Raw genomic sequence first — 23,837 nt, forward strand, 5'->3', positions numbered from 1 at the left:
TCCTGGTGGTCTAGTCCAGGTGGTCTAGTCCAGGGGGGAGCCCAGGTGGTCTAGTCCAGGGGGGAGCCCAGGTTGTCTAGTCCAGGGGGGGGTCCTGGTGGTCTAGTCCAGGTGGTCTAGTCCAGGTGGTCTAGTCCAGGGGGTTCCCAGGTGGTCTAGTCCAGGGGGTTCCCAGGTGGTCTAGTCCAGAGGGGGGTCCTGGAGGTCTTGTCTTGGAGGTCTCGTCCAGGTGGTCTAGTCCCGGTGGTTTAGTCCTGGAGGTCGTGCTCCAGGCAGCACAGCTGTGAGGAGGAGGAGGAGGAGGAGGAGGGGGGGGGGGGGGCGTTCCTGCAGCGCCCCCTCCTGGTGGGAGCTGCAGAAGGAGTTGGGACACAGCTGGCAGAAGGCCTTCGACGCCCTCCCGCACACGTCACAGTGGTGCCACGGGCAGTCCCAGCGCCCTGCGGGACACAACACAGCGTCACACACACAACACAGCCGTCACACACACAGCCGTCACACACACAACACAGCCGTAACACACACAACACAGCCGTCACACACACAACACAGCCGTCACACACACAACACAACAGTCACACACTGGGTCTGTCAGGTCATCATCCACCACCAACACAACAGTCACACACTGGGTCTGTCAGGTCATCATCCACCACCAACACAACAGTCACACACACACTGGGTCTGTCAGGTCATCATCCACCACCAACACAACAGTCACACACTGGGTCTGTCAGGTCATCATCCACCACCAACACAACAGTCACACACTGGGTCTGTCAGGTCATCATCCACCACCAACACAACAGTCACACACACTGGGTCTGTCAGGTCATCATCCACCACCAACACAACAGTCACACACACTGGGTCTGTCAGGTCATCATCCACCACCAACACAACAGTCACACACACTGGGTCTGTCAGGTCATCATCCACCACCAACACAACAGTCACACACTGGGTCTGTCAGGTCATCATCCACCACCAACACAACAGTCACACACTGGGTCTGTCAGGTCATCATCCACCACCAACACAACAGTCACACACTGGGTCTGTCAGGTCATCATCCATCACCAACACAACAGTCACACACTGGGTCTGTCAGGTCATCATCCACCACCAACACAACAGTCACACACTGGGTCTGTCAGGTCATCATCCACCACCAACACAACAGTCACACACTGGGTCTGTCAGGTCATCATCCACCACCAACACAACAGTCACACACTGGGTCTGTCAGGTCATCATCCACCACCAACACAACAGTCACACACACTGGGTCTGTCAGGTCATCATCCACCACCAACACAACAGTCACACACACTGGGTCTGATGTAAGTGGGTCTAGGTGGTGGGTTAGGGGGATAAGGGGGTCTAGGTGGTGGGTTAGGGGGTCTAGGTGGTGGGTTAGGGGGTCTAGGTGGTGGGTTAGGAGGTAAGGGGGTCTAGGTGGTGGGTTAGGGGGTAAGGGGGTCTAGGTGGTGGGTTAGGGGGTAAGGGGGTCTAGGTGGTGGGTTAGGGGGTCTAGGTGGTGGGTTAGGGGGTCTAGGTGGTGGGTTAGGGGGTCTAGGTGGTGGGTTAGGGGGTCTAGGTGGTGGGTTAGGGGGTAAGAGGGTCTAGGTGGTGGGTTAGGGGGTCTAGGTGGTGGGTTAGGGGGTAAGGGGGTCTAGGTGGTGGGTTAGGGGGTAAGGGGGTCTAGGTGGTGGGTTAGGGGGTCTAGGTGGTGGGTTAGGGGGTCTAGGTGGTGGGTTAGGGGGTAAGGGGGTCTAGGTGGTGGGTTAGGGGGTCTAGGTGGTGGGTTAGGAGGTAAGGGGGTCTAGGTGGTGGGTTAGGGGGTCTAGGTGGTGGGTTAGGGGGTCTAGGTGGTGGGTTAGGAGGTAAGGGGGTCTAGGTGGTGGGTTAGGGGGTCTAGGTGGTGGGTTAGGGGGTAAGGGGGTCTAGGTGGTGGGTTAGGGGGTCTAGGTGGTGGGTTAGGGGGTCTAGGTGGTGGGTTAGGGGGTAAGGGGGTCTAGGTGGTGGGTTAGGGGGTCTAGGTGGTGGGTTAGGGGGTCTAGGTGGTGGGTTAGGAGGTAAGGGGGTCTAGGTGGTGGGTTAGGGGGTAAGGGGGTCTAGGTGGTGGGTTAGGGGGTCTAGGTGGTGGGTTAGGGGGTAAGGGGGTCTAGGTGGTGGGTTAGGGGGTCTAGGTGGTGGGTTAGGGGGTAAGGGGGTCTAGGTGGTGGGTTAGGAGGTAAGGGGGTCTAGGTGGTGGGTTAGGGGGTAAGGGGGTCTAGGTGGTGGGTTAGGGGGTCTAGGTGGTGGGTTAGGGGGGGCAGGGGGTCTAGATGGTAGGTTAGGGGGCTAGGGGGTCTAGGTGGTGGGTTAGGGGGGGTCTTACCGAAGGGCCTCTTGGCCAGCCCCAGACAGGCCAGGTGGTAGGCCTTGGTGCAGCTCTTCTTGCCACAGATCACCAGCTGTCCCCCGTCTCTGCAGCGGAAGCACTCGTCCTCCGACCGCTTGCCCTCACTCCTCCTCTTCCTCCTCTTCACCCTCTTCACCTTCATCTCAGAGGGAGCGGCGCTGGACGTCTGAACACGGAGCAGCCACGTCATCCTCTACTCCAGTACTACACTGACCCTACACCCCCTCCTCAAAGGACCCAGCGGCCGCCTTCAGATCAGAGCAGGGAGCGACTGATGACAGCTCCCCAATCTGTGGCGCTAAATATTTGGATTTAACTTCACGTGTCGTAACTGTAGGTTAACTTTACCATTATACTAATTAACTGCCTGTTTACGATTCCCAAATCGGTGGCTTTCATATTCAACCCAAACTGTGTGAGTCAATAAGTACATTTGTTATGAATGATAATGTGGCCTTCCGTTAGACAATCTAATTAGACTTCAATTGTAGTGGATTTAAAATATAATAAAAAAGAGTAGGGATGAATCGGGAGTTAACTCACCGACACATTGAGATTAACGCCGTTACATTTCTGAATCGTTTGACAGCCCTCATATAAGTACTTCAATATCTCTCTTCATGCTGAAGACGTCCTACGAGTGGTGTTCCCCGAGGCTGCAGAGGCAGGCTCACCTTGGGTCGGTCCCCCAGGAACCCGCTGCAGTTGGGCGCCCCGCAGCGACACACCGTCTTCTCGTTGCCCAGACAGTCCAGGTTGTAGTTGAAGGTGAGCTCCGTACCTGCAGACGCACACCTGGTCAGTCTGAGGGCGGGCCAGACTGTACTGTCTAACCCCTACCTGCTCCTTAATGACCTGTCTCTGTACTGTCTAACCCCTACCTGCTCCTTAATGACCTCTCTGTACTGTCTAACCCCTACCTGCTCCTTAATGACCTCTCTGTACTGTCTAACCCCTACCTGCTCCTTAATGACCCGTCTCTGTACTGTCTAACCCCTACCTGCTCCTTAATGACCTGTCTCTGTACTGTCTAACCCCTACCTGCTCCTTAATGACCTCTCTGTACTGTCTAACCCCTACCTGCTCCTTAATGAACTGTCTCTGTACTGTCTAACCCCTACCTGCTCCTTAATGACCTGTCTCTGTACTGTCTAACCCCTACCTGCTCCTTAATGACCTGTCTCTGTACTGTCTAACCCCTACCTGCTCCTTAATGACCTCTCTGTACTGTCTAATGAACTGTCTCTGTACTGTCTAACCCCTACCTGCTCCTTAATGACCTGTCTCTGTACTGTCTAACCCCTACCTGCTCCTTAATGACCTGTCTCTGTACTGTCTAACCCCTACCTGCTCCTTAATGACCTGTCTCTGTACTGTCTAACCCCTACCTGCTCCTTAATGACCTGTCTCTGTACTGTCTAACCCCTACCTGCTCCTCAATGACCTGTCTCTGTACTGTCTAACCCCTACCTGCTCCTTAATGACCTGTCTCTGTACTGTCTAACCCCTACCTGCTCCTTAATGACCTGTCTCTGTACTGTCTAACCCCTACCTGCTCCTTAATGACCTGTCTCTGTACTGTCTAACCCCTACCTGCTCCTTAATGACCTGTCTCTGTACCGTCTAACCCCTACCTGCTCCTTAATGACCTGTCTCTGTACTGTCTAACCCCTACCTGCTCCTTAATGACCTGTCTCTGTACTGTCTAACCCCTACCTGCTCCTTAATGACCTCTCTGTACTGTCTAACCCCTACCTGCTCCTTAATGACCTCTCTGTACTGTCTAACCCCTACCTGCTCCTTAACGACCTGTCTCTGTACTGTCTAACCCCTACCTGCTCCTTAATGACCTGTCTCTGTACTGTCTAACCCCTACCTGCTCCTTAATGACCTCTCTGTACTGTCTAACCCCTACCTGCTCCTTAATGACCTGTCTCTGTACTGTCTAACCCCTACCTGCTCCTTAATGACCTGTCTCTGTACGGTCTAACCCCTACCTGCTCCTTAATGACCTGTCTCTGTACTGTCTAACCCCTACCTGCTCCTTAATGACCTGTCTCTGTACCATCTAACCCCTACCTGCTCCTTAATGACCTGTCTCTGTACTGTCTAACCCCTACCTGCTCCTTAATGACCTGTCTCTGTACTGTCTAACCCCTACCTGCTCCTTAATGACCTCTCTGTACTGTCTAACCCCTGCTCCTTAATGACCTCTCTGTACTGTCTAACCCTCCTTACCTGCTGGGATGGGGCAGACAGCGAACAGCCCGACCCGGGTGTCTCCGTTCACCGTCCACTTCTGCGTTTCACAGTTGGGCTGGCAGCTGTGGTTCATGAACCGTGAGTAGTTGCCCTTGGGCCCGGCATCGATGATCCGGTCCTGGACACAACATGGGGTGGGTTACTGTAACATGGTGTGGTGCCTGTAACATGTTAGTGTTACTGAAGATCATGTGGTTACTGTAACACACTGTAGTAGTTACTGTAATATGCTGTGGTTACTGTAGATCATATGGTTACGGTAACATACTGTGGTTACTGTAGATCATGTGGTTACTGTAGATCATGTGGTTACTGTAGACCATGTGGTTACTGTAACGTGCTGTGGTTACTGTAGATCATGTGGTTACTGTAGACCATGTGGTTACTGTAACGTGCTGTGGTTACTGTAGATCATGTGGTTACTGTAGACCATGTGGTTACTGTAGATCATGTGGTTACTGTAACGTGCTGTGGTTACTGTAGATCATGTGGTTACTGTAGATCATGTGGTTACTGTAGATCATGTGGTTACTGTAGATCATGTGGTTACTGTAGACCATGTGGTTACTGTAGATCTTGTGGTTACTGTAACATGCTGTGGTTACTGTAGATCATGTGGTTACTGTAACGTGCTGTGGTTACTGTAGATCATGTGGTTACTGTAGATCATGTGGTTACTGTAGATCATGTGGTTACTGTAACACACTGGTTACTGTAGACCATGTGGTTACTGTAGATCATGTGGTTACTGTAGATCATGTGGTTACTGTAGATCATGTGGTTACTGTAGATCATGTGGTTATTGTAACGTGCTGTGGTTACTGTAACACACTGTGGTTACTGTAGATCATGTGGTTACTGTAGATCATGTGGTTACTGTAACATGCTGTGGTTACTGTAGATCATGTGGGTGGTTACTGTAGATCATGTGGTTACTGTAACGTGCTGTGGTTACTGTAACCTGCTGTGGTTACTGTAGATCATGTGGTTACTGTAACATGCTGTGGTTACTGTAACATGCTGTGGTTACTGTAACATGCTGTGGTTACTGTAGATCATGTGGTTACTGTAGATCATGTGGTTACTGTAACCTGCTGTGGTTACTGTAGATCATGTGGTTACTGTAACGTGCTGTGGTTACTGTAACATGCTGTGGTTACTGTAGATCATGTGGTTACTGTAACATGCTGTGGTTACTGTAGATCATGTGGTTTGGGTTACTGTAACATCACACTGAGCTGATGTGTGACATTCCCAATCCCATCCCGTTTGGTTTCTCTCGCTCCGAGAGGATGCGGTACCGTGTAGATCACACCGGTACCAAGACACTCTGGAGCCAAAACATTCCATCTAGAACCTACACAGTTCTAAATAGAACCTACACAGCTCTAAATAGAACCTACACAGCTCTAAATAGAACCTACACAGCTCTAAATAGAACCTACACAGCTCTAAATAGAACCTACACAGCTCTAAATAGAACCTACACAGCTCTAAATAGAACCTACACAGCTCTAAATAGAGCCTACACAGCTCTAAATATAACCTACACAGCTCTAAATAGAACCTCCACAGCTCCAGGAGGGGGCTGGTACCTTGTCGATGGTGAGCATGTAGAAGTGGGAGATGTTGTTCTCCTGGGCGAACCGGATCCGGGCTCGGCACTCCTCCTCATCGATCAGCTCCCCGATGTACTCGTTCACAAACTCACCCTGCAGGACACACAGAACCATCACTCACTAACCAACTAACTAACCACTAACTAACTAACCTACTAACTCCTCATCGACCCGCTCCCCGATGTACTCGTTCACAAACTCCCCCTAAAGGACACACAGAACCATCACTAACTAACTAACCCACCACTAACCAACTAACCACTAACTAACTAATTAACACCCCCTACAGGAAACACAGCATAATCACTTACTAATCAACTAACCACCAAATAACTAACTAACTCCCCCTGCAGGACAAACAGCACCATCACTACCTAACCAACTAACCACTAACCTACTGACTAACTAGCTCCCCCTGCAGGACACACAGCAACATCACTAACTAACTCACAAACTAACCACTTACTAACTAGCTCCCCTGCAAGACTCGCAGCACCATCACTACTAGGGATGGGCACGAGTAGTAAATTCCAAACTCGAGTGATCAATCGAGTACTCGTTAAATCAAATCTATTTTTAGAATGCAACGCATCTGCAGCAGGAATGGGCCTAATGATGAACGGCAATATTACCAACCAAACATGTAATGCTTATTCTCCATCAAAACAGTCAGAGTAATCAGAGTATTCATTATTTATTTTTGCAAACGTTCAAAACACATTTTCCTTGCAAAAATAAATATGCGTCTCACAATTTAAATCACGTCGAACCAAGGCCTGTAACAGTTTAAAAAAAACAAAAACGAAACAAGTAGCCTAACCATTGCAAATAATTTAAAGCTGCAAATAAAACGGCAGCAAATGGACTATGGAAATACTCAGCGTTGTGATCTTCTCTACACGGCCGGGATTACAGCTGCGTCTTGCGGCGGTGAAAATAGCCGACACACTTGGTTGCTGCGGGTCTGCATTCCCGAATTCACCGTTGTGTTTCAGGAGCATATGTTGCCGCATAGTACTTGTAGTACTCTGGTAGCTCGATTTCGCTTGCCATATTTTACATTTCACCTTATGATCTCCTATTTCTTTAAAGTATTTCAATTCTTCGCTGCGCTTTGCTTTAACTGCCATCTCTTAACTTTTCGAATTCTGGCGTGCCTGCACACGGCACGGCACGCGCCACACAGAAATGGATACATTTCATTTGCTTTGTGCCCACGCCATGCGTTAGTGGCGCCGCACAGAAAATTGATACATTTGCTTCAGAAAACTTTGTTTGTGTGTGTATGCAAACTCGAGAGTGCCTGTCCACCAACCGAGTTCATTTGTAACGAGGAGTACTTGGGTAATCGATTCCTCATGCCCATCCCTACTACCTAACCAACTAACCACTAACCTACCAACTAAGTCACTAACCAACTAGCTCCCCCTGCAGGACACACAGCACCATCACTCATTAACCAACTCGACACTAACTAACTAACTAGCTTGCTGCAGAACACCGGGGAGGAAGAGGTTTGTCCTGAAGACAGCGGTGTGAATCCAGCTGAAGTTCAGGAAGCTCTCTAGGAACAAGACCCCGCCCCCCCTCACAGTCGGCCAATCAGCAGCGGCCTACCTTCTTGATGTCGCGGAGGCAGATTAGGCCCCAGCCCTTGCCGGCGGTCTTGATGATCTTGGTGTCGGGGTACAGGCGCTTGCTGAAGTCCTGGTTGCAGCAGCGGGTCCCGTTGGGGCACACCTGGGGGTGGCACTCGTACAGCAGCATGCGGTTCAGGCACTCCGACTCGAAGCCGCACGGACGCTCGTCCGACGGACGGCAGTTACACTTGGGGATCTCCGACACGTCCGCCGTGCTCACCTGCACCTTCCCACAGGGCCGGTTCACCTGCAGGGAGAGCGGTCGAGGTAGAGCGGGTCAGTAGAGCGGGTCAGTAGAGCGAGGAAGCTACTTCAAAATGGATCGTATTCTAACAACTGACCCCCCCACATACCATTTTAGGTTACTGTAACATGCTGTGGTTACTGTAGACCATGTGGTTACTGTAGATCATGTGGTTACTGTAGATCATGTGGTTACTGTAGATCATGTGGTTACTGTAACGTGCTGTGGTTACTGTAACATGCTGTGGTTACTGTAGATCATGTGGTTACTGTAACATGCTGTGGTTACTGTAGATCATGTGGTTACTGTAGATCATGTGGTTACTGTAACCTGCTGTGGTTACTGTAGATCATGTGGTTACTGTAACGTGCTGTGGTTACTGTAACCTGCTGTGGTTACTGTAGATCATGTGGTTACTGTAACATGCTGTGGTTACTGTAGATCATGTGGTTTGGGTTACTGTAACATCACACTGAGCTGATGTGTGACATTCCCAATCCCATCCCGTTTGGTTTCTCTCGCTCCGAGAGGATGCGGTACCGTGTAGATCACACCGGTACCAAGACACTCTGGAGCCAAAACATTCCATCTAGAACCTACACAGTTCTAAATAGAACCTACACAGCTCTAAATAGAACCTACAAAGATCCAGCCTGAACCGTCCCAGAACCTCAGCAACATTCTGACTTAAAACTTCTAATTAAAACCTCAGGAACTAGCGGAAGCTACTTCAACATGGATGGTATGCTTTATAGAGAGACCTGGTGGTCGAGCCTGGTACTGCACACAGCTTCTAAAGCACCATTAAACACCGTCCGAGACCTTGATGAACTTGTAGGGGGGAGGTTTCTTGTTGTTCTCCTGAGCCTCCTTGGTCTCTCGCTTCAGCTTGGTCTCCTTGAAGCGTTCCTCCGCCTCCAGAAGAGCTGAGGATTGTGGGAAAGAAATGTGTCACGCACAGTGAAGGCTAAACAGCCTGTGACTCGAAACATCGGATTAATACGGGCTGAAACAAGGGATTCAAGAGTGGCTCAGGAGGTAGAGCGGGTTGACTGGTTCCCCGGCTCCTCCTAACGGAGTGTCGAGGTGTCCCTGAGCAAGGCACCTAACCTAACTGCCCCTGATGTGCTGGCTGTCGGTTGACTCCACCATCGGTGTGTGAATGTGTGTATAAATGGTTGTAAGTCGCTTTGGATAAAGGCGACTGCTAAATCCTCTAAATGTAAAAGAGATTCCCCCTTTGCCTTCACGATGACATCACAGGGTTCCTGTTCATCCTGTTCCAGGACCTTTCTGCTCTCACAGGAGGCAAGGCATGCAGCGTGGTCGAGTCTTGGAGCAGATCCTCACCGTTCTTGAAGACCTTGCCTATGTTGGTCTTCTGGTGCCGGCTGCCGCGGTCGCCCTCCATGTAGGGGAACACCCGGCCCTGGTGGGTCCAGAAGAAGTCCTTGGAGCCAAAGAAGAAGACGGGGAACTCTCCGATCTGGTGGCGCAGGTGCTGGATGTTGGTGGGCACGGTGCGCGGGTGTCGGATCTCTGCCGGCCACCACCTGGAGAGCAATGAACCGTCTGCGTTATGACTCCCCAGAGACCCAATAGGTGCTGAACGATTAGTCGAATTCAAATCGAAATCCCAATGTAATAGAACGCGATGTAGAAATCGCAAAGACTGTGATTGTTACCGTTACTGACTGGAGAGTTATATTTATTTCACAATTCAATAGTTAAAATCCTCTCAACACATCGGCCTGGCCAAAAGGAAAGAGCAGTTTATATGTTGACTGCTTCCAATGTTGTGTTGGTCATATTAAAAAAATGATTTATTGCTTTTTTAGTGAATAATACAACATAAGGAACTTAATCAATCAAAATAAATCACATATTCAATTGCAATCGCAATAATGGTCAAAATAATCGCAATTCGATTACTTCTCCAAATCGTTCAGCCCTAGACCAAATGATACAAGGTCTCCTCTTTGGCGACGCCCACACTGCTGCAGATCCAGGTGAGAGCTCCACCCTTCCACTCTGGATCCCCACCCACCTGTAGGTGCCCAGTTTGACCCAGATCACGTCCTGGTACTTGGGCTTCTTCCCGGCCCGGCAGTCGTTGCAGAACCAGCTGCCCTCGGGCATGGAGATGTTGAGACAGTCCGGATGGAACGCGGCCGGACACGACTCACAGCACAGCAGCTGACCCCCTGTAGAGAGACACACACACACACACACACACACACACACACACACACACACACACACACACACACACACACACACACACACACACACACACACACATCAATACCCGACCCAAGGGAAACCTGCGTCTCTGGTTATAACCCAGCCTTCCTGAAGGGCGGATTATGGTTCCACGTTGACACAACGCAAGGACGCTTCGACGCAGTCATGAACCTGTCTTGGTTCTGCGTCGGGTTTTAGTGAGCGGACCAATCACAGACGTTGCGTCTCCTCGACGCAAGGTTAAACATTTTTGGAGGCGCACCTCAGGCCCTTGCGTTGGACTCAAGGAGGGTCTAAAATTGCGTTTAATCAATGTGGAAGCACAATCAGCCCTTGAGCGTGAGGAATCCAAGGTAGGCTGCCGGGGGCAGGGGGAAGGCGTGGCCTACCTTTGGAGCAGACGAAGCACCAGCTGACGTTGACGTGGCTGTGGTGGCTGTAGCCCTTCTTGGCGTTGAAGTGGCTGGTGCAGACCAGCGCCGTGCTGGTGACCACCTGGCTGCCGGCCGACACACACACATCTCCTACATGGTAGGCTACCGGGCAGCGCAGGCACCGCATCATCTTACCTACACACACAAACATGTTAGATAACACACACACACCTCATCCTAGCCTAGCGTAGCCTATCCTCACCCTAGCCTATCCTCACCCTAGCATAGCCTCACACACGGGTAGCATAACCTCTCCCTAGCGTATTGTAGCCTCACCCTAGCGTAGTGAGGCAATACCATAGCGTAGCATAGCCTCACCCTAGCCTAATGTAGCTTCACCTTAGGCTAGCATTGTGTAGCCTCACCCTAGCCTAGCATAGTGTAGCCTCACCCTATGCTAGCATAGCGTAGCCCCAGCCTAGGGTAGCCTCACCCTAGCCTAGCATAGCCTCACCCTAGCCTACTGTAGCCTCACCCTAGCCTAGCATGGTGTAGCCTTAGCTTAGCCTCACCCTAGCATAGTACACAGACTCACCCTAGCCTAGCATAGTGTAACCTCACCCTAGCCTAGCCTCACCTTAGCGTAGCCTAGCCTCACCCTAGCGTAGCCTAGCCCCACCCTAGTGTAGCGTAGCATAGCCATAGCGTAGCCTTACCCTTGGTGGCCTTGCCGTTGGAGCGGCAGCCCAGGTGGCAGCTGAGGCAGGTGTGCAGCGGGCAGCGGAGGCCACGCTGGTCGAACACGCTGAGCGGGTTGAGGCGGGCGCACGCCTCATGGTACAGCTTCCCACAGTTGGGCACGTAGCAGCGCCGCAGCGCAGCCCCCAGAGCCGCCGGACCCTCGGTCTGCTTACAGACGAAGCAGGGGTGGATGTCTGGAGAAGGGGGAGGTTAACGGTCAGATGGTCACAAGACTCACCTGGGAGCAAGGGTCACCTGGTGCCAAGGCTCACCTGGTGCCAAGGCTCACCTGGTGCCAAGGCTCACCTGGGAGCAAGGCTCACCTGGTGCCAAGGCTCACCTGGTGCCAAGGCTCACCTGGTGCCAAGGCTCACCTGGGAGCAAGGCTCTCCTCCTACATCTAATTTCACAAGCACCTTAAAAACATCCTGAATGTACCAATTTGAACTATTAAAAAACTGGACAACACTACTGTGCAAAAAATAAATAAAAATAAAAATGATTATCCTCATTTGTTATTTGTATATTTTAAAAAAAATTGCTTCGATTTTATCAATTGTATCGATTTTTTACCTTTCTTATATTGTGGCAACCCGTCCGTTGCCAATTAAGGAGATGAAGAGCGCCTGAGGAACCGGTGGAGAAGCAGCTTAAATAGCCTGCTTCTCCATTCATTCGCGGCTCTCTCAGCCCTGGGGCTCGTGCCGGGAGGACAGCCGAGTTGGAGAGACGCGGTAAGGGGAGATCGCACAAACCCATCCTAACGCTAATACGCTTCCCCCCAGGACTGAGTGGGAGAAGACGGGAGCGATAGAGACGCTGACCTTGCAGCCGGACCAGACCCGGAGACGGACCCTTTTCGAGGAAGAACTTATGTTGTCCTTTGTTTTACCTTTTTACACGTGAGGTGAACGAATAAGAAACGTTGACCCGCAACCCTGTTTGGAGCGTCTCCTTTGAAAATCCCAGCCGCCGATGATCGGGGTTGCCACAATATATTTAAAATGTTGTGAAACGCAACATCTGGATTGCCTTTAAATCTGGTTGTACCATGTGCAATGACGATAAAGAGATCCTGACTCTGCAGGTTTCAGCCGACCGTGGTCAGCCAGGTGTTGTCAAGAGACTCACCTGTCGTACACTCCTGACACAGGAGCTTATCCTCTGGCCTCACGGTGAGACCCAAGCAGGACAGGTGGAACATCCCAAAACACGGACCCTCACAGGCCAGCAGGTCCTCAGCGGGCTGCTCACACACCTGGAGGAACAGACGCACAACGAATGACTGAAACCACACAGAGAACGCAAACCACCCTACAACAGAGATAAGGGGAAGCCTGAAAGGCTTTAGGTCACAATAATGACAGATACTTAAACAATCAATAACTGGACACACGCGCACACACACACTTGTATTTTTTTTGAAATAACAGACCACTGAATGCTGTGATTGACCAATCGGAGTTGAGCAGTAAAGACGTGTAATAGACCATCTAACACACAAAGCATGAGGGAGTGTGAGGGTCTAGTTTCTACAGCTGCAAGCGTTGGGGTGTGACCCCAGATCATCGTTACCCCAACCCTCTCCCTCCAGTAAGTATGGAAACGGGTAGGGAGTCCCACAGCACACGCGTCAACAGATTAGCTTTAAACAGTCTGCAGCCTCACCTGGCAGACCAGCTCCTTCCTGGCTCCGCTGAGCCTCTCCGTCTTCTTGGGGTCGTCCAGGCAGTCACTGGGCGAGTCGGGACGCTCCTCACTGCCAGAGCCCTGGAGCAAAGGAACCAACAGCTGCACCATCACGTCTACACCTGCTTCTTCACCTCTACACTAGGGCTGCACAATATATCGATGACACGGTGTTCTCGCGATATATTTTTTTAAATAATCCATCCGCAAAAAAATGAAACAAAAAAGAAACGAGCCCCACCCATGCAGTATACGCTCTACCTCCGCTGCAAAGCAAATCAAGCGCTCCCTGTCTGCGACTGCGTGAGCCCATCCTGCACACAGCGGCGCGACAAAAGGGGGGGGGGGGGGGGGGGGCGTGGCCTGGCGGCAATTTGCAGCTGAGCACAGTGTGTGGCTCCTACCACTAGGGGGTGGTAGAAATTCAAACGATTTTTTTCGTGATAATCATTTCGGCAATAATCGTGCAGCCCTACTCTACACCTGCTCCTTCACCATCACCTCTACACCTGCTCCATCACCTCTACACCTGCTCCATCACCTCTACACCTGCTCCTTCACCATCACCTATACACCTGCTCCATCACCATCACCTCTACACCTGCTCCATCACCTCTACACCTGCTCCTTCACCATCACCTATACACCTGCTCCATCACCATCACCTCTACACCTGCTCCATCACCTCTACACCTGCTCCTTCACCATCACCTATACACCTGCTCCATCACCATCACCTCTACACCTGCTCCATCACCTCTACACCTGCTCCATCACCTCTACACCTGCTCCATCACCTCTACACCCGCTCCATCACCTCTACACCCGCTCCATCACCTCTACACCTGCTCCATCACCATCACCTCTACACCTGCTCCATCACCATCACCTCTACACCTGCTCCATCACCATCACCTCTTCACCCGCTCCATCACCTCTACACCATCAGCTCTACACCCGCTCCATCACCTCTACACCTGCTGTAGAGGCTGGATGTAGCATGAGTGAGAGCCATCATCATGCCCTCCACCTAAAGTTTGACCCTTGCCCTCTTACCTCTGACTCGGGACAGGGAGAGGAACGCCTCTTCTTGGCCTTGGAGGGCGTGGCCTGAGGGTCCACTTCCTGTTTCCTCTTGCAGCTTGGCTGCTTCTGAGGTGATTGGTCGACTGCGGGGCATAAAGCAGTTAACATCTCAAACTAGCCAATCATATCGACGGAGAGCAGAGGGATGAGAGGAGATGGTGGCGGCAGGGTGTGAACTGCTGCAGCATACAGAGCAAACGCAGCACCGTTCAGTTCAACGGCAAGAAGGCAGACAGTATCATCTGCAGCAGGGATGGTTTCTGTGTACCAGAAGATCAGAGAGGAGAGAGTTACCCGAGACAGAGCCTTTCCTCCTCTTCTTGGCCGGTTCAGCAGCTTCCTCTGTGGTCTTCCTCTTCCTCTGCCTCTTGGGCGTCTCTAGCTTCCCCACCTGCAGCGGGACAAGGCGCACCAGGTCAGGGTTGACACGGAGACTAGACTGTAGAACCTTCTCATGCCGGGACCGCTGAAGGCAGTGCTACTCTGGGCCAGAGCCGGGGTCAGCTGGGCCTGGGAGGTCAGCTGGGCCTGGGAGGTCAGCTGGGCCTGGGAGGTCAGCTGGGCCTGGGAGGTCCCCAGGGTGAATGACGAGGGCTAGCAGGTCACCTTTGGTTTGTCCGTCTGTTTGCCAGTGTTGCGTTTCCTCTTGGGCTTCTGGTCCTCCTGCTCGGCTGTACTTTTCGTTGCCGGAGTCTTGGCGGACGTCTTCTTCTTGGCTAACAAGACAAGAGCAAAAACCACCCAGAGGTTAATATAGTAGTGAACCAGAGTTTACACCACCCAGAGGTTAATATAGTAGTGAACCAGAGTTAACACCACCCAGAGGTTAATATAGTAGTGAACCAGAGGTAACACCACCCAGAGGTTAATATAGTAGTGAACCAGAGGTAACACCACCCAGAGGTTAATATAGTAGTGAACCAGAGTTTACACCACCCAGAGGTTAATATAGTAGTGAACCAGAGTTTACACCACCCAGAGGTTAATATAGTAGTGAACCAGAGTTAACACCACCCAGAGGTTAATATAGTAGTGAACCAGAGGTAACACCACCCAGAGGTTAATATAGTAGTGAACCAGAGGTAACACCACCCAGAGGTTAATATAGTAGTGAACCAGAGTTTACACCACCCAGAGGTTAATATAGTAGTGAACCAGAGGTAACACCACCCAGAGGTTAATATAGTAGTGAACCAGAGGCAACACCACCCAGAGGTTAATATAGTAGTGAACCAGAGGTAACACCACCCAGAGGTTAATATAGTAGTGAACCAGAGGTAACACCACCCAGAGGTTAATATAGTAGTGAACCAGAGGTAACACCACCCAGAGGTTAATATAGTAGTGAACCAGAGTTAACACCACCCAGAGGTTAATATAGTAGTGAACCAGAGTTAACACCACCCAGAGGTTAATATAGTAGTGAACCAGAGGTAACACCACCCAGAGGTTAATATAGTAGTGAACCAGAGTTAACACCACCCAGAGGTTAATATAGTAGTGAACCAGAGTTAACACCACCCAGAGGTTAATATAGTAGTGAACCAGAGGTAACACCACCCAGAGGTTAATATAGTAGTGAACCAGAGGCAACACCACCCAGAGGTTAATATAGTAGTGAACCAGAGGTAACACCACCCAGAGGTTAATATAGTAGTGAACCAGAGTTTACACCACCCAGAGGTTAATATAGTAGTGAACCAGAGGTAACACCACCCAGAGGTTAATATAGTAGTGAACCAGAGGTAACACCACCCAGAGGTTAATATAGTAGTGAACCAGAGTTAACACCACCCAGAGGTTAATATAGTAGTGAACCAGAGGTAACACCACCCAGAGGTTAATATAGTAGTGAACCAGAGGTAACACCACCCAGAGGTTAATATAGTAGTGAACCAGAGGTAACACCACCCAGAGGTTAATATAGTAGTGAACCAGAGGTAACACCACCCAGAGGTTAATATAGTAGTGAACCAGAGGTAACACCACCCAGAGGTTAATATAGTAGTGAACCAGAGGTAACACCACCCAGAGGTTAATATAGTAGTGAACCAGAGTTTACATCACCCAGAGGTTAATATAGTAGTGAACCAGAGGTAACACCACCCAGAGGTTAATATAGTAGTGAACCAGAGTTAACACCACCCAGAGGTTAATATAGTAGTGAACCAGAGGTAACACCACCCAGAGGTTAATATAGTAGTGAACCAGAGGCAACACCACCCAGAGGTTAATATAGTAGTGAACCAGAGGTAACACCACCCAGAGGTTAATATAGTAGTGAACCAGAGGCAACACCACCCAGAGGTTAATATAGTAGTGAACCAGCGAGTTTACACCACCCAGAGGTTAATATAGTAGTGAAACAGAGTTTACACCACCCAGAGGTTAATATAGTAGTGAACCAGAGTTTACACCACCCAGAGGTTAATATAGTAGTGAACCAGAGTTTACACCACCCAGAGGTTAATATAGTAGTGAACCAGAGTTTACACCACCCAGAGGTTAATATAGTAGTGAACCAGAGTTTACACCACCCAGAGGTTAATATAGTAGTGAACCAGAGTTTACACCACCCAGAGGTTAATATAGTAGTGAACCAGAGAGTTTACACCAACCAGAGGTTAATATAGTAGTGAACCAGAGAGTTTACACCAACCAGAGGTTAATATAGTAGTGAACCAGAGAGTTTACACCAACCAGAGGTTAATATAGTAGTGAACCAGAGTTTACACCACCCAGAGGTTAATATAGTAGTGAACCAGAGAGTTTACACCAACCAGAGAGGGCGTTCTGGGCTGGAGGTTTCCTGGACCTTTTCTTCACTGCTACGTCTGGTTTGCTGAGGGTTGCTGAAAGTGCGTTGGTTGTGTTTTTCTGGATTGCCCTCTTCCTCTTCCTCTTCAGCAGAGTCCCACCAACCTCTGCGGACGCCTCCGGACGCACTGCGGAGCCGGACTCCTACAGCATAATACAGGAACACTCAATCACACGCTTCTCGCGCAGCGTCTCGAAGCAGGGCCGTGCCGACATCTGGTTGACCTGGTCGTTCATTTTGATAAGATTAGACAGCCCTCTCTTTCTCCCCCAGCTGGGAAGTATGCAGGCACAGAGCATTTCTAAAGGGCAAGTGTTCAAAGAAGGAGTTTGGATTTTTAAAAAGATGATTGAAATGAGTATGATAAGGATATTAGAGTAGTATGGCACGGTAGTATGGTAGTATTGTCTTAGCTCAGGAGGTAGAGCAGTTGTCTAGTTCAACCTGAGCAAGACACTTAACCCTAACTGCCCCTGACGAGCTGGCTGTCTCCTTGCATGGTCGACTCCGCCGTCGGTGTGTCAATGTGTGTATTAAGTTAACCGATGTGAGTCGCTTTGGATAAAAGCGTCTGCTAAATGCCCTAATTGTAATTGGTTGTAAAATGCCATAAATACCAGAAAACGGGCAGGCAAAGACATTAAAAGTATATATATGTATACACTTTACTATAGTATAGTATAGATATTGCACATAATGGTGCAAGATATATTTTTTGTATTTATAAAAATGTATATATGCAATTCCTGTGTTCCATCGCTCTGAATCGACTCACAACTTGTTTGGGGCCTTTTACAGTAGAGTACGTCCTTTTAAATAAAAGGACGTACTCTAAAAATAGAACAAACACATGACCATGTTCATGCTGCCCCAGCGCCGCCCCAGCAGCGTGTGCAGGCCGCTCACCTGTATGTGAGGCTCGGGCAGGAGGTGGTCTTCAGCGCTGGAGGGACCTCTCCGTCTCTTCTTGGGGCCGGCCTGCGCTCCTTTCCCAGCTCTCCCCCCCATGGCCGCCGCCTCTCGCTGCCCTGTGGACGGGCCGGGGCCCGGGGGGGCCGTCGGTCCCAGGGGGGGGGGGACCAGACGGGAGGCGGCCCCCTGCTCCCCGGCCGGGGTCTCCCCTGGCCTCAGCTCCTCCACCGGCGGGGGTCTGGCCAGCTGCTCCACCACGTGGGGGTTGAGGCGCAGCCCGTCTGGGCTGTAGACGTAGGAGTAGCGCTCCATGCGCTGGTCTAGAGACAGGCCGAGGGCCTCGCGGGCCTGGCCCACGCCCTCGCTCCACTGGGCGCGGAACTTCCTGGGCACCGAGGCGTTGCCCTGCTGGAGACACACGAGGCTTACACCAGCACCACCCACTGGGGACACACGAGGCTTACACCAGCACCACCCACTGGAGACACACGAGGCTTACACCAGCACCACCCAAACCGACACCACCCACTGGAGACACACGAGGCTTACACCAGCACCACCCAAACCGGCACCACCCACTGGAGACACACAAGGCTTACACCAGCACCACCCAAACCGGCACCACCCACTGGAGACACGCGAGGCTTACACCAGCACCACCCAAACCGGCACCACCCACTGGAGACACACAAGGCTTACACCAGCACCACCCAAACCGGCACCACCCACTGGAGACACGCGAGGCTTACACCAGCACCACCCAAACCGGCACCACCCACTGGAGACACACGAGGCTTACACCAGCACCACCCAAACCGGCACCACCCACTGGAGACACACGAGGCTTACACCAGCACCACCCAAACCGGCACCACCCACTGGAGACACACGAGGCTTACACCAGCACCACCCAAACCGGCACCACCCACTGGAGACACACGAGGCTTACACCAGCACCACCCAAACCAGCACCACCCACTGGAGACACACGAGGCTTACACCAGCACCACCCAAACCGGCACCACCCACTGGGGACACACAAGGCTTACACCAGCACCACCCAAACCGGCACCACCCACTGGAGACACACGAGGCTTACACCAGCACCACCCAAACCGGCACCACCCACTGGAGACACGCGAGGCTTACACCAGCACCACCCAAACCGGCACCACCCACTGGAGACACACGAGGCTTACACCAGCACCACCCAAACCGGCACCACCCACTGGAGACACACAAGGCTTACACCAGCACCACCCAAACCAGCACCACCCACTGGAGACACACGAGGCTTACACCAGCACCACCCAAACCGGCACCACCCACTGGGGACACACAACGCTTACACCAGCACCACCCAAACCGGCACCACCCAACGCTTACACCAGCACCACCCAAACCGGCACCACCCACTGGAGACACACAACGCTCACACCAGCACCACCCAAACCAGCACCACCTAACCCAATATCCAAAACAAACCGATGATAATCCGGTCACCCCTTATTTGGCCTTTCTGATGATGGCCGCTGTTCTCTTACTTCTAGCGCCCGTACGTATACATTTAATTAGGGCTGTAACGATACACCAACTCACGATTCGGTTTGCATCACCATTTTATTTTATTTTTTTAAAAGCATTTTATTTAAACCACACTTACATAACAATTAACTTAATGTAACATTTAATGACTAAGTAATAACTGCATAATAGTGAATAGGTTCTCTTGAAAGGAAAGTAGACCTTGGATTCAAGCAGCTATTAGACGTCCAGCCTTACCTTCTTGACAATACGGACGGCTGGCTGTTTGTTGGCCTGTTGTAGTTGCTCATACTGTTCCTCTCCACGGAACGGCACCATGTTGCTCTCCAGGATGTAGCCCCGCTCAGGACAGTCCCCGAAGTACTGCACGTGGTACAGGAGTGCTGGAGGACCATGGGCTGTGGGAGAGAGACGGCCACATCTGGAGTCAAGCAGGGTTGAATTATCTGTTCATTATGAGACACATTTCCCGTAAGCATAGGTTAGTTAGACCTGCCGCTCACATACTACCAGGAACAGAAGGTTACCTCTGGGTTTGGGCTTGGTGTGATGCTCCAGCTCTGGGTCAGTAGAGACCATGCACGGCCACCAGGGGTATCCCGACACCTTGGTCCACACCACATCACCCACAGAGAAGCTGACCACTGGAGCAGACTGCTCCTTTACAGCTTCAACCGCCGGCTGCACCTCCTTAATGCCCTGGCTCTCGGCCTCCTCCTCTCCAACCACCTGCTCCTGCTCCTTAACGCTCTCCGTCTTCTTCTCTCCAACCACCTGCTCCTTAACGCTCTCCGTCTCCTCCTCTCCAACCACCTGCTCCTGCTCCTTAACGCTCTCCTCCTCTCCAACCACCTGCTCCTGCTCCTTAACGCTCTCGGCCTCCTCCTCTCCAACCACCTGCTCCTTAACGCTCTCCGTCTCCTCCTCTCCAACCACCTGCTCCTGCTCCTTAACGCTCTCCGTCTTCTTCTCTCCAACCACCTGCTCCTGCTCCAGCTCCTTAACGTTCTCCGTCTTCTTCTCTCCAACCACCTGCTCCTTAACGCTCTCCGTCTTCTCCTCTCCAACCACCTGCTCCTGCTCCTTAACGCTCTCCGTCTTCTTCTCTCCAACCACCTGCTCCTGCTCCAGCTCCTTAACGCTCTCCGTCTTCTTCTCTCCAACCGCTGGCTGCACCTCCTTAATGCCCTGGCTCTCCGTCGCCTCCTCTCCAACCTCCTCTTTATCCTTCACCTCCTGCTGGAGGGACAGCTGGGGCAGCTGTGGAATCCAGGGAGATTCAGACACATGCTATAAAAGGGTTGTAAACTATTTCCATAATATCATAATCATGTAATATATAACTATGTGTAATATATCGTACTAAACTACCTCAATAATAACATCAACCATGTCATTTATAAAGCAAGGTCATCTTATAACTAAACTACCGTTATAATAACATTAACCATGTCATTTATAAAGCGAGGTCATCAACCCGCCGAACTCTTTTAAATCCCCTCTAACTTCCTAGGAAATAGTGTGTTTAATACAAGAACCCAAATCAACCATTTCCTTTAGTGTTAGATGGGACTCTATCCTGAGACTAGAGTACCAGATTTGGCTATGCTCCTTTAGGTCCTTTAGGTCCCTAGACGAAAAAGAAAGCCATGTCTACATTGAGAAGGGTTCCTACCTGGGAGGAGGCCACAGTGGTGCTGGTGGCTTCTGTGGGCAAGACGCTGGTGGTGTTGGTGGTGCCAGTGAGCAGGAGGCTGGTGACGCCAGTGGGCAAGAGGCTGGTGGTAACGGTGGTGTTGGTGGTGCCAATGGGCAGGAAGCTGGAAGGGCCGTTTGGCAGGGGGCCGGTGGTGCCGATGAGCAGGATGCCGGTGGTGCCGTTGGGCAGGTGGCTGGTGGTGCCGTTGGGCAGGTGGCCGGTGGTGCCGGTGGCGGAGGTTGTGGGCCTTGTGGGACTGGTTTGGGGGAGGGACTTTACAGGAGGCTTGGTTTTGGGTGCCCTCCCCTTCCTCTTCTTCACCTCATCGCTCCCGGAGAAGATAAACTCGCCGGCCAGATGGGTGAGCTGCCCCTTCGGGCCCGGGTCCACTGTGGGGGGCGGTGCTTTGCGCTGTAGGGAGGCGATGGCGGGCGGGGCGTCGGCACCCTTCAGGACGGGGATGTCCGGGGGGGAACACAGCTTGGGCAGCTTGTCTTGGTCGCCGTTCAGCACGCGGGAGGTCAGGTCCTTCAGCCGCTCGTGGTGGTTGTTGTTATTGTGGGCCGCCATCTTCTGTAGAGCGCCGTCCTGGACCGGGGTGGCCGGGTCCAGCAGGAGAGTGGGGTCGGTGCTGGGGTCGGTGCGGCCCTTGCGGGCGGGGTCGGACTGAGGCTTCATGCTGAGCGGGCTGGCCGGCTCAGGCATTGAGGGCAGGGAGCTTCCTACGCCCTCCATCCCATCCACTGAGCTCAGCTGGAGAACACACATACACATGGAGTCTGTTAGACAGCCCCCAGAAGATCAGATAAATACTACATGTTACTGCCAAAGAAAGGGTTGAAAAGCCGATATGCTTTGGTTGTTAGGGTGCAATAATATTGTGTGAAATTGTTATTTCAGTACTCGAAAGTGTGAAAATGAAAGAATTGCACCTGTGGTGGCATTATTCTCTATAGAAACTCCAGTAACACAATCAACAAGCTGCTATTTTTTTTTTAATACATTGAAGCAATGATTGTTTAGAACAATTTGGCACGCCGGCCGTTCACTGCGAGTGTTAGGGAAAACACAGTTAATCATCGTCCATCTGGACAGAGGCCTTCTACCATCTACATGTCAAGAGATTAGCTCCTAGATCTGTGATCAGATGCTCACTCATAGCTCTATGTGTATAGAGGCGAACTCCTAGCTGTACATGTACGGGGGCTCACTCCTAGCGGTGATCAATGGGGAGGAAGGGAGCCAGGGCACCGCATGCAGACGGGTGGATGGCTACCGGCTAGCAGTACTCCTTTACCCCCTAAAGAGAGCAGATGGGAGTGGATACCATCTATAATGTTCAAAATAAAATAAGCATCTCTCTCAAATAACCGAAGTTGTTGTGCTTCTATGACTTGGAAAAGGATCGGTCATTCTTTCCGTGTTGTAGACCTTATCTACTTGAGGCTAGCCACATTATTAGGAAATGTCCTGACTACATGGGCTCTGGCTAACCCCCGGAGCAACACTCCAGTGATGGGCTCAGACCCAGAGCCGTCAAGCCCCACTCTCCATGATCAGCCCCCCGGTAAATAGACATCCCCGGGAACCGACCATCAGGCGCTCAGAGTACTTTATGCACCACTGAGAACTGAATCCAGTATCAACTAAACAGTAATGCAGTGTGACAGTGGGCGATACACACTGTCGCTGCCGGGTCCGGCATGACAGCTCATTCAAACTCCTACATAATGATCCAAGAGACGGCTAGCCCCGTTAGCGCTATTGCTAAGCTACTAGCAACTCCGTTAGCACTAGTGCTAAGCTACTAGCAGCCCCGTTAGCGCTTGGGCTCATGTGTTAGCACTAGGGCTTGTTGTCCAGGGCTAGCGTTAACAGTAACTCTACGGCCGCCAAAGACTCACAAGTGTGTTTACACAAAGTCATGCCATTGCATTTTCCCAAAAGTCATAATATGTAGATGGCGGTTGATTTGCTGTTACCTGTTAAAATCCTCCACAACGGATAAAAGTGATAAAGTCCATCAGAGGTTTATCACGAGCGGGAAACTCAAACTCTGCTCCGACCAGCGCGAAAAATACTCACTTCTGATTGGCCGGGAGCCGCAGTCCGTTCCAACTTCCAACCGGTCCTTTCTAAAAACAGACTAAAAGATGGGTCAAATCTGGATAATCAAAGCATTTAACGCGTTTCAGTTTCCAGCAGATTACATATGAAGTTAAGTCACATGTTCTTAATCAAAACGATCAGACTTTATCCCGAAGCCGAAGTGGTTATTCTAGAAAGGCTTTGTGTGACGGCTGCAGTCCGACGTCCGCCGACAGGGGGCGGCCTTCCGCACGGTGCGACTCAAAGGGGATTTACCTCGTCTTTTATTTTATAACAATTGTTATTTATCAGATTATAATGATTGAATTACATTATAATCTGAGTTTATTCTCAGAATACGTTTGATCAATAATTTGTTTAATAAAATGAATCGTCTTTGCAGGGAGGGATATATACAGGGGGCGTGGCCTGTGTGGACGCAGGGTGTGGCCTGTCATCCTACGTCACC

The 23,837-nt window shown here is 51.1% G+C and overlaps 1 protein-coding gene across 24 annotated transcripts; it reads right to left on the reverse strand.

The window, feature by feature from the left end:
* Nucleotides 1–146: 146 nt before the first annotated feature.
* On the reverse strand, nucleotides 147–23,722 carry LOC132457220 (histone-lysine N-methyltransferase NSD2-like). 24 transcript variants are annotated; one of them, XM_060051327.1, is made up of 26 exons: nucleotides 23,263–23,722; nucleotides 21,257–22,033; nucleotides 20,614–20,841; nucleotides 20,518–20,568; nucleotides 20,434–20,478; nucleotides 20,356–20,394; nucleotides 20,109–20,316; nucleotides 19,819–19,979; nucleotides 18,031–18,444; nucleotides 17,087–17,267; nucleotides 14,913–15,022; nucleotides 14,601–14,697; nucleotides 14,277–14,389; nucleotides 13,200–13,301; nucleotides 12,663–12,789; nucleotides 11,507–11,725; nucleotides 10,806–10,985; nucleotides 10,220–10,376; nucleotides 9,523–9,725; nucleotides 8,995–9,098; nucleotides 7,906–8,175; nucleotides 6,265–6,381; nucleotides 4,646–4,787; nucleotides 3,082–3,188; nucleotides 2,384–2,573; nucleotides 147–440 (listed from the first exon to the last, which is right to left on the reverse strand). In XM_060051327.1, the coding sequence occupies exons 2-26, from the start codon at nucleotides 22,013–22,015 to the stop codon at nucleotides 235–237; spliced, it is 4,530 nt and encodes a 1,509-aa protein (XP_059907310.1). In that variant the 5' UTR covers nucleotides 22,016–22,033; nucleotides 23,263–23,722; the 3' UTR covers nucleotides 147–234. The 24 variants fall into 24 exon arrangements, with proteins under 24 accessions (XP_059907310.1, XP_059907308.1, XP_059907316.1 ...); XM_060051325.1 differs by having other exon boundaries at nucleotides 20,515–20,568; XM_060051333.1 differs by having other exon boundaries at nucleotides 20,109–20,394; nucleotides 20,518–20,580; nucleotides 20,722–20,841.
* Nucleotides 23,723–23,837: the final 115 nt, after the last annotated feature.

The sequence above is a fragment of the Gadus macrocephalus genome, chromosome 5 (assembly GCF_031168955.1).
Source record: "Gadus macrocephalus chromosome 5, ASM3116895v1".
NCBI classification, from domain to species: domain Eukaryota; kingdom Metazoa; phylum Chordata; class Actinopteri; order Gadiformes; family Gadidae; genus Gadus; species Gadus macrocephalus.

Coding starts and splice junctions, on each gene's coding strand:
- LOC132457220 (XM_060051312.1), bottom strand. CDS start 22,015: ATGGAGGGCGTAGGAAGCTCCCTGCCCTCAATGCCTGAGCCGGCCAGC. Junction 20,569..20,613: donor CGGAGAGCGTTAAGGAGCAG/GTGGTTGGAGAG, acceptor GAGCTGGAGCAG/GAGCAGGTGGTTGGAGAGAA. Junction 12,790..13,199: donor GGAAGGAGCTGGTCTGCCAG/GTGAGGCTGCAG, acceptor CTGTTCCTCCAG/GTGTGTGAGCAGCCCGCTGA.